At 37.0% G+C, this 18962-nt stretch overlaps 1 protein-coding gene across 2 annotated transcripts in view; it reads left to right on the plus strand.

The window, feature by feature from the left end:
• PNPLA8 (patatin like phospholipase domain containing 8) overlaps nt 1–18962 on the plus strand; it is a 53180-nt gene that overhangs the window by 17718 nt on the left and 16500 nt on the right. Inside the window, exons 4-8 of one of the 2 annotated variants that reach the window (XM_010360165.2) lie at nt 3273–3424; nt 8328–8422; nt 9165–9336; nt 14776–14833; nt 18219–18413. In XM_010360165.2, the coding sequence (XP_010358467.2) occupies nt 3273–3424; nt 8328–8422; nt 9165–9336; nt 14776–14833; nt 18219–18413 (672 nt within the window). The remainder of the gene's footprint in view (nt 1–3272; nt 3425–8327; nt 8423–9164; nt 9337–14775; nt 14834–18218; nt 18414–18962) is intronic. The other variant, XM_030932165.1, reaches the window with a different exon arrangement.

Genomic DNA, 18962 nt, shown 5'->3' on the forward strand with positions numbered 1-18962 from the left:
CTGACCTTTTCACTCTTGTGTTTTTTGATAAACAGATATTCTTAATTTTTTCTAATCTATAATTTTTTTTTTTTTGAGACGGAGTCTCGCCCTGTCGCCCAGACTAGAGTGCAATGGCGCAATCTGGGCGCACTGCAAGCTCCGCCTCCCAGGTTCACGCCATTCTTCTGCCTCAGCCTCCCGAGTAGCTGGGACTACAGGCGCCCACCACCACGCCCGGCTAATTTTTTTGCATTTTTTTAGTAGCGACGGGTTTCACCGTGTTAGCCAGGGTGGTCTTGATCTCCTGACCTCATGATCCGCCCGTCTCCACCTCCCAAAGTGCTGGGTTTAGAGGCGTGAACCACCACACCCAGCCAATACTTTTCTTTATGGTTAGTATTTTGTGTCCTGTTTAAGAAATCTTTGCCTATCCTAAAGTCATAAAAGTATTTTTGGCCAGGCGCTGTGGCTCAGGCCTGTAATCCTAGCACTGTGGGAGGCTGAGGTAGGCGGCTGAGGTGGGCGGATCACGAGGTCAAGAGATCAAGACCATCCTGGCCAACATGGTGAAACCTCATCTCTACTAAAAATACAAAAATTAGCTGGGCTTGCTGGTGTGCACCTGTAGTCCCAGCTGCTTGGGAGGCTGAGTCAGGAGAATGGCTTGAACCCAGGAGGTGAAGGTTGCACTGAGCCAAGATGGCGCCACTGCACTCCAGCCTGGTGACAGACAGAGCAAGATTCTGTCTCAAAAAATATATATATATATATAAATTTTCCTGTGTTTTCTTCTGAAACCTTGCTTTGCCTTTTACTCTTATATCTACTATTCATCTAGAATAGATTTGGTTGTGTGGTGTGTGGCAGAAGTCCTGACTTTTAAAAAATACACTTATCCAGTTGACTCAGCACCATTTATTGGAAAGACCTTTATCATAAATGAGATGTATATATGGATCTGTTTCTAGACACAGTATTTTTTATTTATTTATTTTTTGAAATGGAGTTTCGCTCTTGTTGCCCAGCCTGGAGTGCAGTGGCGCGATCTCGGCTCACCACAACCTCTGCCTCCCAGGTTCAAACGATTCTGTTGCCTCAGCCTCCCTAGTACCTGGGATTACAGGCATGCACCACTATGCCCAGCTAATTTTGTATTTTTAGTAGAGACAGTTTTCTCCATGTTGGTCAGGCTGGTCTTGAACTCCCGACCTCAGGTGATGCACTCACCTCGGCTTCCTAAAGTGCTGGGATTACAGGTGGGAGTCACCATGCCCGACCAGATACAGTATTTTATTCCACTGGTATATTTGTCTATTGTTGCTCTAATAGTGCACTGGCTAAATTTTTGCAGCTTATAAACTTAATATTAGGTAGTATAAATCCTCCAACCTTGTTCTTCTTAATATTGTTGGCTTGACTATTCTTGACATGTTATATTTCTATATGAATTTTAGAATCAGCTTATCTACAAAAAAAATTTTAAAAGAGAAAAACATGGTGGGATTGCAGTGAATATATGGAACAATTTAGGGTGAATTGGGTCTTTGTTGAGTTTCCAAGCCATGACATCTTTTTGTGGTTATTCTAATATGAACATCAATTCTTGGTTTTTGTCATTCGGTACTGGATTCACATGCTTTATAGTTTTTCTGGATGCTGGACATTGTAAATTTTAAAAATTGCATAGGCTGTAGATTATATCAAATTATATATTTTTGCAGCATTTGTTCTTCTGTTGGCATTTGAGTGGAGCACAGATAGCCTTAATTGAGTTAGGGTCAAATCTGGATCAAGGCTGTATTACAGTTTGGGTAAGACCTCTCTTTTGCCCTGATTTTAGGGTATATTCTTCCAGGGCTTTCAGTTGAGAGCCTGGTGTGTTCACTTAACCACCACCTCATTGGGTCCTAAAATCTCAAGAATACAAAGCCTTCCACTCTGATTTTCAGAGGTCTTCAGCTTACCTTTCGCCTTTCACACCTCCTGATTTTAGAATTCAGCAGATGTCTTGAGGTAAAGCCAGCCATGTGTTTGAAGCCCTTCAGGTCTTCTATTTTTTCACTCCAAACCCCTTAGATGCTAAGTGATCAGCTGGTTTCTCTGTCGTTTATTTGGGGCCCTCTGTCTGATTCAGACTCAATTTTTTCGTCCTTTACTTTTTCCTGGAATCAGCAAATGCCTCAAGGGAAGAAAAGCTATAGTTTTCCAGCTCACTTCCTAGCAATTACTCCTTCTCCAGATTCTTGGCTCCATCTGTTCTTGTTGCTTCAGCAGCTCTCTGTCTGATGCCTTTAAACAGATGGTGCTTTTCTTGTATTTCATCAAGATTTTCTTGTTCTTGATGTGAGCATTGATCTCTAACACAGTGTTTCATCTTAACCGGAACTGGAAATTTGCATTATTCTCCACCATTGCTCAAGTTCCTCTAGTGGGGCCTCCCAGCTCAACATTAGGGGAAAAAATATTGAGAAAGAATTTAGAGTATTTCAGATTGATTGATCATAAAAAGGAAACAAAATGAGTGATACCTAGGAAAATTATTTGATTTACAGAAAGTTACACAGCAGAATTATAGCTGCCACTCAGCCATTCCATTAAACCTGGGGTACTGACTATGTAAGATGCTTCTGTGTACGGAAGCTAGAGAATCTTTGGTAAGCAACATAGAACTCTAGGATTTAAGCTCTTGTCTGTGATCAACAATATGATGTTGAGTGCTTAGAATCTTGAAGTCTCAGATTTATTTAAACTGATTATTTAATTGTAGTAGCCTGCTTTTACCTTCTTACCTCAGTCTAACTTGTTAACATTTGTTCCTATTCCTTTATTCCTTTATGCACCCTTGAATCCCATATGCAATGTATACAAGATGGTTCATTATTTCTTTTTAATAACAGTTTAACTTCTAGTAGTTACTGTGAATCAGTTTTAGACTCAATCTCAGGATTTGGACAAAATATTATACAAAATTTATAATGTTAACCTTTTGTTGTAATACTTTGTGAATTTCTATAATTAAGTAAATTATATTTTCTCTAGTTAAGTATTACACCTTTTAATGAAAATATTTGAATAGAGGTTAATTTTTGTCCCAGTATTAAAACAAATATAATCTAGATAATTGACATTAATATATCAAAAACTAATCTGTCTTATAAGATTACTGAGAAAGTAATGAACACTGTCACCTTGATTGTCATGTGATGAACTGCATGTATTGGTTAATAATAATCATACATTTTCAGTCTTGATTTGAGAAAAGCAACAAAGTATATTTTCTCTCAATATAGGAAAGAATTATTCCATATTTATTACGACTGAGACAAACTAAGGATGAAACTCTTCAGGCTGCAGTTAGAGAAATTTTGGCCCTAATTGGCTACGTCGATCCAGTGAAAGGGAGAGGAATCCGAATTCTCTCAATTGATGGTGGAGGAACAAGGTAAGGCTAGGAACATGATTCTTTTTTCTTTTTTCTTTTTTTTTTTTTGAGATGGAGTTTCCCTCTGTTGCCCAGGCTGGAATGCAGTGGCACAATCTCAGCTCATTGCAACCTCCGCCTCCCAGGTTCAAGTGATTCTCCTGCCTCACCCTCTCAAGTAGCTGTGATTACAGGCTCCCGCTACCACACCCAGCTAATTTTTGTAGTTTTAGTAGAGATGGAGTTTCACCATGTTGGCCAGGCTGGTCTCGAACTCCTAACGTCAGGTGATCTGCCTGGCTTGGCCTCCCAAAGTGCTAGGATTATAGGTGCGAGCCACCACACACAGCTGGAACATGGTTCTTAAAAACTACAGATTCAATTCAGCTTTAGGAATTAAAAAAAATGATTTGATATATCATTATAAAATCAAATTTTTTAAATAAAACATGAAATTATTTTAATTAATCTAAGTGCTACTCTGACATATACTTCAATTCTTTGGTTTGATTTAGTATTTATATTTTCATATTTTATTTTATTTTAATATTTCTATTTTTATATTTGGCCTTTTTAGACCTTTTTGGTAGTTTAGAAGCTTATCAACCATTATTCTCATAAAATCTTGACAGTGTTTTATAATTTTAGCTGTCTTTTATTATTTTATTTTATTTTTTTGGAGACAGAGTCTTGCTCTGTCGCCCAGGCTGGAGTGCAGTGGCGCAATCTCACATCACTGCCACCTCTGCCTCCCAAGTTCAAGCAATTCTCCTGTCTCAGCCTCCCAAGTAGCTGGGATTATAGGTGTCCGCCCACCATGCCTGGCTAATTTTTTGTATTGTTAGTAGAGACGTGGTTTCACCATGTTGTCTAGGCTGGTCTTGAACTCCTGACCTCAGATAAACCACCTGCCTCAGCCCCCCAAAGTGCTGGGATTACAGGTGTGAGCCACCACCCCCAGCCAGCTTTCTTTTATTACACTTATCTTACCCATATATATCCACTAGTCACTTGATAAAGTGATGGTTGCAAAATGAGGCTATATTAACTTCCTGACTTCTGATGTCTTCACTTGGAGATGCCAGTTCTGGTGCTATATAAGAAATAAATTCATTCTTTGTTCAGAAGGAGATAATTTTACTATTAAGCTCTGTTTTTACTACTGGCAATCCATCCATGCTTCCTACTCAAGTCTTTGTTTATCTAGTTCTTTCCAACTTGTTGGTTAGGTTTTTTGGCTTGGTTTTTCAAACCTTTTCCCCAAAATCTTCTAGCACATTCTCTAGTTCCCTGCCATCCCTACTGCTACCTCATAATTCATAGTACATGCCCTGCCTATGGTTCTTAGCTTTAACTTACCTCCCTGATTTTGCTTTTTGGTATACCCAACTTGCCAACCACTCTTGTGTATGTTCAAGTACTACCCTATATCTTTTTGTTAAATTCCTTGGTTTTCTATTCACCCGAGTCCTTTATACTTGACATCAATATGAAGGAAGGAGTAAATAATGAGAGAAGGAAGCTAACCTCAGATGGTGGCAGTGGAAGGCAGGAGGAAGGTAAAACATGCCAGTAACTTTTTTTGAGATGGAGTTTTGCTCTTGTTGCCCAGGCTGGAGTGCAGTGACATGCACTCAGTCACTGAGATGCAGTGCATCTCAGCTCACTGCAACCTCCACCTCCCAGGTTCAAGTGATTAATTCCCCTGCTGCAGCCTCCCAAGTAGCTGGGATTATAGGCATGCACTACCACACCCGGCTACTTTTGTATTTTTAGTAGAGACGGGGTTTCATGATGTTGGCAATTCTGGTCTCAAGCTCCTGACCTCAGGTGATCCACCCACCTCAGCCTCACAAAGTGCTGGGATTATAGGTATGAGCTACCACGCCCAGCCAATACCAGTAACTTTTAAGAAACATGGAGACAGGATATGGTAGACATAGGTCAAGATCACTCTAAGTGTAAACCTGTGTGTGACTGGGACAGAATTGTAGGGAATCTCAACAGATTGGTGTTGAGGAAAGACAGTTTTTTTCTTGAACATATTTAATATAAGATTATATCCATACAGAAGTGCTCAGTTGTCAAAAGCCCACTGAAGAGAGAACAGTCTTAAAAGATCTTAGAGGATGTTTCTTAGGAAAGTGAATAATGTTAAGAAGGTATATGTCATTCATGTGATATACATACAGTGATAACTGGAGAGATTATTCTAGTTCACAGAATTGGTTCCAAATGGTGAGAAATAAGGAAAATGGCAGTTAAATGAGTAGGAGCATTTCACTAAGGAGCAGAAGGAATCCTCTCTGCCATTAAGTTCAGGGGAGTTGGGACAGGTAGTGTCATTCATTGAGTCAGCTAACAAATATTGGGTGCCTGCTATGTTGTAAGCACTGATTTAGATCCTGGGGACGGTAAGCAAACAAAACAATACAGTGTTTGCATTGTAGAGGAGGAAAATGACAACAAATAGAAAAACAAAAATATGTTATTCTGGGTGCTATGGAGAAAAATAAAGCAAAGTAAAGGGATAGAGAGGAAGAGTACTATTTTAAAGAATGCTCAGGACCAAGACTTCTTTTTAAAGAAGTTATATTTATGTAGAGATAGGAAGGAAGAAAATTAAAGAACATTCAGATGTCTGTTTAAGGTCAGACAAGCATGATGAAAAAGAAGTTTGTATCCAATGAATAATTTATCTTGTAGAATAAGAGTTGTATTAGTCATATAAGGAGGAAATCAGTGTGAGGTAATTTGGGAAAATCTAGGGGTGGGTTAGGATGAAGTTAGGTTTAGATTTGTAATTCTCCACTGGAGGTGATTTTGCCCCCTAAAGGACATTTAGCAGTGTCTGGAGACATTTTTGGTTGTCATAACTAGGGCACTGCCACTTTTCATCTAGTTTGAAGAGGACAGTTGTGACTAAACATGATACAGTGTACAGGACAGCCCCACAAAACAAAGGTTATCCAACCCAGAATGTCAGCAGTGCTGCTGTTGAGAAAACTTGGTTTAGGGGAATATGGGAAAGCAGTCTGAATGAGAGGTTTGTGTGGAAAGCAGTAATGTATGAGGGCTTGAGAGAAAAAAATAAAAAACCCTATCTTTTACTTCTTTAGTATAAGAGAACCTACAGTGGTAGGCATAGACAGCTGTGGCAACTTGGCAAATATATATGTATTTAAATTCATTCAGAATTTATGAACACAACATTTTAAATAGTTAATTTTCCCGATTATACGAGTAGTTAGAAAAACCCGAGAGAGAAAAAATCCCTAAAACCATAGCTCACAACTCTAAGATTATTTTAGTATTTTGATTTTCTTCTAATATTTTTCTTTGTGAACATATATGTGCCTATTTTATTTCCTTTTTGTGATAATAGAGGTCACATTGTTAAATAATTGTATCCATTACATTTAATTCATCGTCTTGCCTTGAATTAATAATGTATCTCTTTCATAAGGCATCTTCTTAACTCTCCTCAAATCCGCATAATTTATTGTATTTAAAAGATCAACATCTTTGGTTTTCTACTTTAATCTTACAGAATTTTCTAGTTACTTCCTGTTAACATTATCAAGGCACAATTTGACACTCTAAATTTTTTGGTGCCTAACTACCTTTGTGTTCCAGGACTTACCTACCCCCTACCTTGTGTTGGGAATAGAGCTTTTCATCGTTTTTTTGTATTCTCCCACTGTTAAAAATTGTCATGATACACACATGAGAGTTTGCATGGTACGTACACCCTCAATTGGTCTATATCTCCTAAGCTTTTTCACCGTTTTGCGTTCCTTCATGAAGCTATTAACTGCTGTTGGCAAGGATTCAGAAATGAGCCAAGTCAGCAACATTAATTAATATACCATTAATGTAGAGGGATATCCTAAAGTTATTGAAAGTTTTTAAAAATGAATAAAGAAAAGGGAGCTTAAAAATCTGACTGGTGGCCAGGCGCCGTGGCTCGCGCCTGTAATCCTAGCACTTTGGGAGGACAAGGTGGGCGGATCATGAGGTCAGGAGATCGAGACCATCCTGGCTAACACGGTGAAACCCCATCTCTCTAAAAACAAAAAAATAAAAAAATTAGCCAGGCGTGGTGGCGGATGCCTGTAGTCCCAGCTACTTGGGAGGCTGAGGCAGGAGAATGGTGTGAACCCAGGAGGTGGCGCTTGCAGGGAGTCCAGTGAGCCACTGCACTCCAGCCTGGGCAGTCTCAAAAAAAAATAAAAAATCTGACTGGTGAAATATGTAAGATAAAAATGTATAGAGTCATAGGTGACCAACTATATTAGTAAGAGAAGAAACCAAGGTATGGCATTCCAAAACCAGTGAGTGAGTTTTTAAGTGTTTTCCAGAGTTTTTTTTTTTTTTTTTCAATTTTATGTTGGCATATCTTTGTATTCTTATTTAGTTGTTTATTGGTTTTTGGCATTCTTAAGAAGTGTATTTGGGCAGATTTCTTCTTCTTTTTACTTTTTTTTTCTGTAGAAATGGGGTCTCGCTGTATTGTTCAGCTGGTCTTGAACTCCTGGCCTCAAGTGATCCTCTTACCTCAGCCTCCCAAAGCTCTGGGATTACAGGAAAGAGCCACTGCCTGACCAGATTTATTCTTATTTAAGGAGATACTGTTCTGCAGAAGGATGGGTTCAGTGAAAAAACAAGAGAGAGATAACTAGTATAAACTAGCACATTTTAAAATGTGCTGCCATAGTGTAGGTTTTGTATCATTTAGATATTAGATTTTCAAAAGTAATCCTAAAAATTTGGACAGGCAATTTTTACTGATTCTGAAATATATTATTAATTTTCATGTTAGCATATAAACTACAAAAGCAATTCTTAGATTGTTTTATTCAACGGCTTAAATTATTTTTTCTTTAAACAGGAATTGTCATTTTGCCTTTAATCTTTTCTATAGGGGCGTGGTTGCTCTCCAGACCCTACGAAAATTAGTTGAACTTACTCAGAAGCCAGTTCATCAGCTCTTTGATTACATTTGTGGTGTAAGCACAGGTAATTATTATTATATGGAAGTGGTGCATTCTGGCAGTACATTAAGGAAGAGAACATTAAGCACTTATGTTTAAGATCATAGTCCTTTGCCTCCTCCAGCCCTCTCTCCATACCCCAAAATTTTCTCCTCCCTTTTTTTCTCTTTTATTCATGATTATGCCATTTAGGCACACTAGGTGGCAGTGTGTCCTACCAATTATAGCTAGATATGGAATCAGCTGTTTAAAAGGACATCCAAGAGTACCTAATATCTTTAATTACATTGGTTCCTAGGACTAACTTGAAGGAGAATTGCTTAGTGACTTGGTGAGTTGTCAAATACACCATATTTTGTGACTAAAACTAAGTAATTTATTGATGTTAGAAAAAACGTGAGTTAGCTACCGTATCTTATATATAATTTAATGTAAAACAACACATTTGTAAATATTTTTAAATTATTATTATTTTCATTATTTAATCCTTTTTGAACATTTATTTAATCCTTTTTGAGACCTAGTAAATCCCTTTACATTTGTTAACCCAGTACAAGAGACATGAATTTTAGTTTTTCTTATTACTCCCATTTTACACCTGAAAAAAATGGGGCTCTGAGAAGGAAAGTCGTTTGTCCCGGGTGACATAGCTAGAAATTTAAGCCAAATTCAACTCTAAATTTAAGCCAAAACTATGATTCAGGAGATCTTATCATCATAAGGGCTATAACTTAACACTGATAAAAACTAAGAATTCTTTTTTCCAGGTGCCATATTAGCTTTCATGTTGGGGTTGTTTCATATGCCCTTGGATGAATGTGAGGAACTTTATCGAAAATTAGGATCAGATGTATTTTCACAAAATGTCATTGTTGGAACAGTCAAAATGAGTTGGAGCCATGCATTTTATGATAGTCAAACATGGGAAAACATTCTTAGGTAAGTTACAATTACTCTTTTTAAATGTTCTGATTATATAGGTAGTATGTGCATATTATAATTTCAAAAATAAGAATATTAAATTATATTCTTGCATAATTTGAAAAATATCAAGAATATTAAATTATTCTACTAATTACAGATAACCACTGTTACTATTTTGGTGAATCATAGTTTAATAATTGTTTTGGGGGGTTCGTGTGTGTGAGATTTGCATGTAAAAGTTACAATTGCCTTTTTTAAAAATATGAGATATTTGCATCCTGTTGTTTTTACTTAACATATTAAATGTGTCTCAAGTCATTCTAAAATATTCAATTATTTTTATTTTTATTTATTTTTTGACGCACGCTGTCACTCCCGTTGCCCAGGGTAGAGTACAGTGGTACTGTCTTGGCTCACTGCAGCCTCAACTTCCCAGGCTCAAGTGATCCTCCCACCTCAGCCTCTCAAGTAGCTGGGACCACATGTGTGCACCACCATGCCCAGCTAATTTTTTCTGTTTTTAGTAAAAACAAGATTTCACCATGTTGCTCAGGCTCCTAACCTCAAGTGATCCGCCTGCCTCCCAAAGTGTATATAAGCATACAATATAAGCATAAAATCATCCACAATCCTATTATTCAGAGCTGTAGACTTTAATATATTTCCTTCTAGTTTTTTATTAGACCATGAACATTTTGTATAGCTGAGATTAGATTGTAGTTGTAAATTTGTATCCTTTTCCTTTTTCCAAACATTCTTAAAATCTCCTGACATATTTTTAAAGATTACACTATACTCCAGAGTGAGATGTTACATTTTCTTAATCATTTCCATTTAGGATTTTTATGGACATTTTGGACATTTATGTTCCTAATTTTTTGGGATTATGAATGATGCTGTCATAGAAAACTTTAAATTTCTTCTCACATTTCAGAATATATCAGTAGGTCACTATATAAGAAGCATATTTATTGGGTCCAATGTTGATGTCTTCTTAAAATAATTATTATATAGGAAATAGAAAATATATCAAGAAAACAATAAAAATAATTTATAATCCCACTAAGAACAAAAGCACTATTAACATGGTGATGTATTTTTTCCTGTAATTTCTTACAGATAGACAAGTGTGTATGTGTGTAGTTGTGAGTGTGAGTGTATCCATCCTCTTTACAAAATTCAGATAATGCACATGTAGTTTTGGGTCCTGCATTTTCAGTTAGCATTTTATCACAGATGATTTCCTATGTCAGTTAATATGTTTTGAAACATATATTAATGGTTCTTCACCATTTTTTTTTTTTTTTTTTTGAGACGGAGTCTCGCTCTGTCGCCCAGGCTGGAGTGCAGTGGCCGGATCTCAGCTCACTGCAAGCTCCGCCTTCCGGGTTTACGCCATTCTCCTGCCTCAGCCTCCCGAGTAGCTGGGACTACAGGCGCCCGCCACCTCGCCCGGCTAGTTTTTCGTATTTTTTAGTAGAGACGGGGTTTCACCGTGTTAGCCAGGATGGTCTCGATCTCCTGACCTCGTGATCCGCCCGTCTCGGCCTTCCAAAGTGCTGGGATTACAGGCTTGAGCCACTGCGCCCGGCCGGTTCTTCACCATTTTATGGATGTACTATTTTTTATTTAACAAATCCTCTTTTAGAAAAAAATAAGGTAATTTTCTAGAAGTAAAATTGTGGGTCAGAGGATATGCGTGTTTTAACAATCTTGATACATACATAGCTGAATTTGTTCTTCAATACAGTGGTTTTAGCTTACTCATCCACCAACATCAACATGTATTTCTGTTTCATGAAATACTCGTGAACGCCAGACACTTGATGTTTAAAATGACATCAGTTTGAGAGATTTTGAAACTCGTTTCAATTTGTATCACTTTCATTATTGATGAGTTTGAACTTAGTTTTGGTTTTTGATGACTTCTTATTATTTTTTTGTGAATTTTGAGGGCATAATTTTTGCCTATTTTCTTATGGGATATTCCTCAATGTGTTGTAAATATATTAACCATATATTGAAAAAGTGCTTTCTAATTAATAATTTTTTAATGTAGAGGATTGAAACATCTTCATTTAGCCAAATCTTTTCCTTTAAAGATTTTTAACTTTTATGTTTTTAAGTCTTTTCTACAATCCTACTACTGGGTATATACCCAAAGGAAAATAATTCATTCCATCAAAAAGACATATGCACTCATGTGTTCATCATAGCACTGTTCACAGTGGCAGATACAAGGAATCAACCTAGGTGCCCATCAACAGTGGATTGGATAAAGAAAATGTGGTACATATACATTGTGGAATACTATGCAGCTATAAAAAAAAAGAAATCATGTCCTTTGCAGCAACATGGTTGGCACCGGAGGCCATTGTAATAAGCAACCTAACGCGAAAACATAAAGCCAAATATCACATGTTCTTTCTTACAAGTGAGAGCTAAACATTGAATATACATGAACATAAACATGGGAACAGTTGACGCTGGGGACCATTAGACGGGAGGGAGAGTGGGAGTGTGAGCTGAAGAACCACTTGTTGGGTATCATGCTTACTGCCTAGGTGATAGGATTGTTGGGACCCCAAGCCTCAGTGACACACAGTTTACCCATTAACAAACCTGCATGCATACTCTTTATACTAAAAGTTTAAATTTAAAAAAAAAAATAAGTCTTTTCTACCCTGAAGGATGGTAAATATTTGTATTATTTCCTAGTTCTAAAGTTTTCAGTTTATATATAATTCTGAAGTTACCTAAAACTTATTGTGATATATGTTGTAAGGTAATCAAGCTTTATTTTTTTAATCAAATGTTAATCCAAATGTCCCAGCTCCCTTTACGAGTGTTTTTTTTTTTTTTAACTGATTTGAAACATCATCTTTATCATATTTGAAATTCTTATCTTTATTAGAATCTATGTTCAAGTTTTTGGTTTCTCTATGGATTTATCTTTGCACAAATTCTGTAAATTTAGTTGTTGAACCTTTGCATAATATTTTTATAATGATATAGCATAGCAAATCTTTTCTCCTTATTCTTCTTTTACACAATTTTCATTTAATCTTCAAAGTTAATCTTAGGCTACTTTTATCACATAAGAAAATATTCCACTGGTATTTGGATGGAAATTACATGAAATGTATCACTTATTTTGTGGAACATTGACGTCTTTCCAATCGTGAAATCTTCCCATCCATTATCATTGTATGTTACTTATTTTCACATCTTTTGTGTCTATTAGAAAATATAGTTCACCATCCTGGCTAACAGGGTGAAACCCCATCTGTATTAAAAATACAAAAACAAAAAATTAGCCAGGCATGGGGGCGGGTACCTGTAGTCCCAGCTACTCGGGAGGCTGAGGCAGGAGAATGGTACGAACCCAGGAGGTGGAGCTTGCAGTGAGCCGAGATCACAGCACTGCACTCCAGCCTGGGCAACAGAGTGAGACTCCGTCTCAAAAAAAAAAAAGAAAAAAAAATATATATGTATTACACACATATATATATATATAATTCATATCTATTCCCAGATTCATTTGATCAATACTTTTTATTAAGATTATTTAATGAAAATTTAAAAATTTATTCTAAAACCAGTTTCTCTACTATGAAATTTTTTTCCTTTTGTTACTTATGAGAGTATCTTTGCATATTTGTGTGTTGCTGTCTCATTTTTACTCTTCTAGAAACTTCTTTATTTTTAATCATAACATTGATAAATTTTATCAGTGTGGTTAGTTGTTTTTCTTTCTCTGCTTTTTCAAATTCAGCCTTTGCTGCAGAATAAGCCACTCCAAAACTTAGTGGCTTGAAGCAATGTATTTAGTCTCATGACTCTGTGATTTGACTGGGTGTTTCTTCTGTTCTTGACTGAGTTCACTTGGTGGCTCAGCTAATGGGCCTGGAAAGTCTCTCTCTCCACCTGGTCATTCTCACCCAAGCTTTGTCTCATCTTTGTGGTTTCAAAGTTCCCAGAGGGCAAGCCCCAGTGCATAAGCACTTATCAAGCCTCAGTTTAATGGCATGTTTGCTGAGGTCACATGGACTGAAAGCCATGCCAACCAAGAGTCTGTAGGAAGAGACTATGTACAACGACATGGATACCAGAACTGTGATTCACTGGGTGCCATTATTGTTAATATTCTTCTCTACCTACCTTCTGGCTTTTTTTGTCATAGCATTTTTTTTCCCTCATTGTTTATTGAGAGGACTTTTTTTTTTTTCCTGTGATAATTTTGTGTTATTTTAAGGGAACTATTTTATGGCATCAGTAGAATCTAGGCATGTTGATTTTTTTTTCATATTTTGGCATCTCAGAAATAAACAATTACCATTACTTTCTTTACAAATTTATATTCATAAGTTAATTCACTGAAAGCATTTTAGCTTTTGATAAAATCAAGATTTAAACAAAAATAAAAATAAATAAATATGAACTTTGCCAAAAAATGTGAAAGCAGCATGCTTCTAGGATTTCTCATGTAATTTTACAGTAAGAATTCTATGAAAAGACAAAGAACCTTAAAAAGATAAAATGCATGGATCTTCATGTGGTAGAAATGTATAGATAAGGTTGGGGAAGACAAAAGATCTTGTCGATTTTGGAAAGTACTTTACATTGATATTTATTAAAGCTTATAAAGGGTAGATCACTAAGCAGTTTGTAAATATTCTTTTTATGAAATTCACTAATATTCTAGTTGAGAAACATGAGTATTGTTTGAAAAACACATTAGAAAATGGTTTTACTCATGAGGAAGGTTGGTGAAACCATACATAGTCTTTGTATTCAATACAGGGAAAATACATAATTTTTAAGTCTGGAAAAGTCTGCATTGAAATAAAATTCTCTTACTATGGAATTGCAAAAATTGCTGCCCAAGGACAATTTCTGTGATGTCATAGTAATTCAAATGCCAACTCTGATGATTTTCAAAGCAGCTTTCTATGACATTGGCTCTTACCAACTAAAACAAGCTTGAAGTTTCATTGTCCTTACCTGGTTACTCTAACTAGCCCATGCATACTTCTGCAGTCTTATCTCAACACAGCTCCTTTATCCTATTGGCAGGACCCTGAAAACAACAGATTTCTTTTGCCTTTGTGCCTTTAATCTGTATACGTCCTAGCTTTAAATATGTTGCCTTGAAGTCTTTCAGTGTCTTCCTCAAGCTAATTTCCTGCATCTTTTCCAGTTACTGTCCCTCTATTGGTTGCTCCACTTCAGAACTATAGATACTTGCAATTTGAATCAGAGGTTGATAAATAACTGCATGTTGTTTCATGTGCGTTAATGGGATTATAAGCCTCCTAGAGGAGAGTCTTACATTTTTTGCCTCATAGCACTTTGACAAAGCCGTGGACAAACAGTAATTGCATACTGTATGTTTCCTGGTTGTTAGGAGATAAAGTCATTTTGATATAACTTATTTTTTCTCCTTTAATAAAGGGATAGAATGGGATCTGCACTGATGATTGAAACAGCAAGAAACCCCACATGTCCCAAGGTAAGCTTAGAGTCTCTTAAATATAACACCTAGTTCCATCTGAAGGTCTGGTGAAAGCACTTGTCCTGAGGGCCCTTTTATTTTATTGTTTTTTTTTTTTAATTTTTTGAGACGGAATTTCACTCTTATTGCCTGGCTGGAGTGCAATAGCGCAATCTTGGCTCACCGCAACCTCTGTCTCCCAGGTTCAAGTGAGTCTCCTGCCTCAGCCTCCCGAGTAGCTGGGATTACCGGAATGTGCCACCACACCTGGCTAATTTTTTTGTATTTTTAGTAGAGACGGGGTTTCTCCATGTTGGTCAGGCTGGTCTCAAACTCCCAACCTCAGGTGATCTGCCCACCTCGGCCTCCCAAAGTGCTGGAATTACAGGCATGAGCCACTGTGCCCGGCCCTGAGGGCCCTTTTATTAAGGTATTATAGATTAATTAATTCTTTATATATTGAGTCATTCTATGAAGAGATAGGATATGATCCTTATACCTTTTCTAAATCCAGTAGGACTATAACAGAAATGGAAGAACATGAAAGTCAGACTGAAAATAAGGAAGAATTATTTCATCATAATTTTAAAAAATCAAATTTAGTGATTTAAGGAACATTATGACATTTCTTATCCTAGATTTTTAAAGAGAAATTTTATATGCCTCTTAGATATATATAATGCAATCATGCATCACTTAATGGGAATACATTCTCAGAAGTGTGTCATTAGGTGATTTTGTCATTGTGCAAGTATTATAGAGTGTACCTAGACATGCTTAGATGGTATAGCCCATTACACATGTAGACTACATGGTGTTGCCTATAGTTCCTAGGCTATAAACCTGTACAGCAGGTGACTATCCTGAATACTGTAGGCAATTGTGGCACAATGGTAAGAATACTTACGTATCTACAGATATACAAATATCTAAATAAAAAATATCTATAGAAAAGATACAGTAAAAAATACAGCATAGAAGCCCCTTTATAGTCTTATGGGACCACTGTTGTATATGCGGTCCATCATTGACCAAAACATTGATATGCAGTGCATGACTATATTAGATTATATTATTATACAAATTGAATCCCCAGTAAAATTTTAATGTCACTTAGATGTGTCTCAGTGTGACTCTTCATTTATTTATTTGTTTGAAACCTGATGATCTGAGTATTGCTTGAGTTCTGTTTAATTTACTTTTTTAAAGAATAGAATTTATGTGCCTAGAAATTTCATGCAGCTTGTATTTATTCTCAGATAACAAACTGTAACCGTGAAAAATCAAACAAGTGCAGCTCCTTCTATTGCTCTTTTTTTTTTTTTTTTTTGAGGCGGAGTCTCGCTCTGTCGCCCGGGCTGGAGTGCAGTGGCCAGATCTCAGCTCACTGCAAGCTCCACCTCCCGGGTTTACGCCATTCTCCTGTCTCAGCCTCCCCAGTAGCTGGGACTACAGGCGCCCGCCACCTCACCCGGCTAGTTTTTTGTATTTTTTAGTAGAGACGGGGTTTCACCGTGTTAGCCAGGATGGTCTCGATCTCCTGACCTTGTGATCCGCCCGTCTCGGCCTCCCAAAGTGCTGGGATTACAGGCTTGAGCCACCGCGCCCGGCCTATTGCTCTTTAACTATGGTATACTCATACTTTGATTCATTCTGTAAGTATTAATTATGCACCCACTGCTAGGCACTTTGGATTCATTTGTGGGCAAATGCAGGCATGGGATTTATAGCTCTGTAGGGCAGCAAAGGTATTAATGAAATAATCACAAAGATGACATGTCGTAGTTTCCCTGAAATACATAAGTGCTATGGAGCATAAAAGCAGTTCTCTGAAAGCATATTTTTAAAGGGACATGAGGGACAGCTACTTTAAGGAAGTGAGATTTGAGATGTCAGTGTGAAGGCCATTGAGTAGGAGCATTCCTGGCAGAGGGAATGGCCTGTGCAGGAAGAGTCATAGAGAATTCCACTAAATGATAGAGTTCTTGAAGACTAGTGCCTCAGAATCCGAGGGCCGCACGTGGGATGAGGCTGGAGCAGTAGGCCAGTTAAATCAGACGCAGGGCCTCAGAGGCTGTGATGAAGGGATGACTTAGCTCTTTTGGAGAGGACACTAGGGTGCACTCTATGCCTCTTGCTTGTTCCCCTGTATCTCCAAGGCTCCTTGTTTGTTTGCTTGGTTTAAATCGTGGAAGTTGTCAGTTTTGAATAAAAGTTATGGAGAACTTTAGCCATCTTAAGAAGTAAATCATCATGATAAATGGAGAGCCACTCATATGTTTTCTTAATCCAGCCATATTTATATTCCAATTATAGAAAGACTCTGGATTTTAGTGTATGGCCAATGCCTATCCATAGTGGCCTAGAGACAGACTTGGATTACTCACAGGAATTTGGCATGTGACCTTTGTTTATTAAATATCAAAACAATTGGCAGGACTTGGCATAGGACACTAACTTTTGCCTCATCAATACCTGTCAGCCTCTTAAGTTTGTATTACAGATCATTAACAAAACAGCACATTTCATGTAAATTTAACCAACAATGATAAAATTTGAGACCTGAGATGGTTGGCATCATAGTTTTTTAATGACCATTACCCAACTACCAGGTTTTAATAATTGTGACCTGAAAGCATTGATTGTGTAGTATTACATTTCAGTTTTATTGAAGTCAAAATACTTTCAGAGAGCACAGAAACAAAGACTAATTTGTAAGTGACATTATGAAAATAGTGTACTTATCTTGAAGCAGTGTTTTTTTTGTTTGTTTTGAGACAGAGTCCCACTCTGTCACCCAGGCTGGAGTGCAGTGATGCGATCTCGGCTCACTACAACCTCCACCTCCTGGGCAAGCAATTCTCCTGCCTCAGCCTCCCGAGTAGCTGGAAGGCGCCGCCATCATGTCCAGCTAATTTTGTCTTTTTAGTTGAGATGGGGTTTCACCATTTTGGGCAGGCTGCTCTTGAACTCCTTACCTAAAGTGATCCACCTTCCTCGGCCTCCCAAAGTGCTGGGATTACTGGTGTGAGCCACTGCGCCCAGGCTTTAAGCAGTTTTCATTCATTACTACTGTTTTGTCAATTATTAAGTAAAAGTCTAGAAATGTTTGCCTTTTAGAATATTTTTTAAATCAAATTGAATGGTGGTCAGATACATCTCTTATTATTATTCTCTTATAATAAATTTTTCAGAATTGCTTCAGCCTTTATATCTATTATCCCACAAAGAAATGCCTGTTTAAAAGATCTGATTCTCTTTTTTCAACATTATAGTTGTGTTACACATATTTATTTGATAGAGTTGTAGATTGTTCATTCATACTACTAAATAGTGTTTAATTTTTACAGATCCCAAATATATTACTGTTAACGATGGAATTGTTCACCTTTTCATTTACTAGGTAGCTGCTGTAAGTACCATAGTAAATAGAGGGATAACACCCAAAGCTTTTGTGTTCAGAAACTATGGTCATTTTCCTGGAAACAACTCTCATTATTTGGGAGGCTGTCAGTATAAAATGTGGCAGGCCATTAGAGCCTCATCTGCTGCTCCAGGCTACTTTGCAGAATATGCGTTGGGAAATGATCTTCATCAAGTAAGTTGACTTGTATGTCTTATCTTTTAAAATTTTACATGATTAAAAGAATCAGCACTTAAATGTCATTGATCTTCAGAAGGATCAACCTAGGAGACTTTCTTCTTTGTCTCTTCATATGTCAAAAGAGGAACAATTTAGGATATTTTTATTTGTTGTTTTTCTTAACAAGCCTCTGACATGCAAACACATTTTGGGAAAATTTTCGTGTGTTATATAGTGTGATTTGTAGCCCATTATGATAATTTTGATGGAAAAGTGAGAGTATGTATGATTAGCTTTCCAAACATGATAAAAATTAAAACCGATATACACTCCCTGAAAATGCAGAACCCAGTCTGTTTGACAGTTTGGGTGGGCATATTTTGAAGAAAGGGATACAGTAAAATAATAATAAATACTCATTAAGTTAGCTATGTGCCAGACACTTATTTAGTGCTGTGCATGCATTATCTCATTTAATCCTTGCTACTTATGAGGTAGAATTATTTCCATTTTACAAACAAGGAATTCGTGCCTTAGGAAAAGTTAAGTAGCTGGATTAGCATC

The sequence above is a fragment of the Rhinopithecus roxellana genome, chromosome 6 (assembly GCF_007565055.1).
Source record: "Rhinopithecus roxellana isolate Shanxi Qingling chromosome 6, ASM756505v1, whole genome shotgun sequence".
NCBI lineage: Eukaryota > Metazoa > Chordata > Mammalia > Primates > Cercopithecidae > Rhinopithecus > Rhinopithecus roxellana.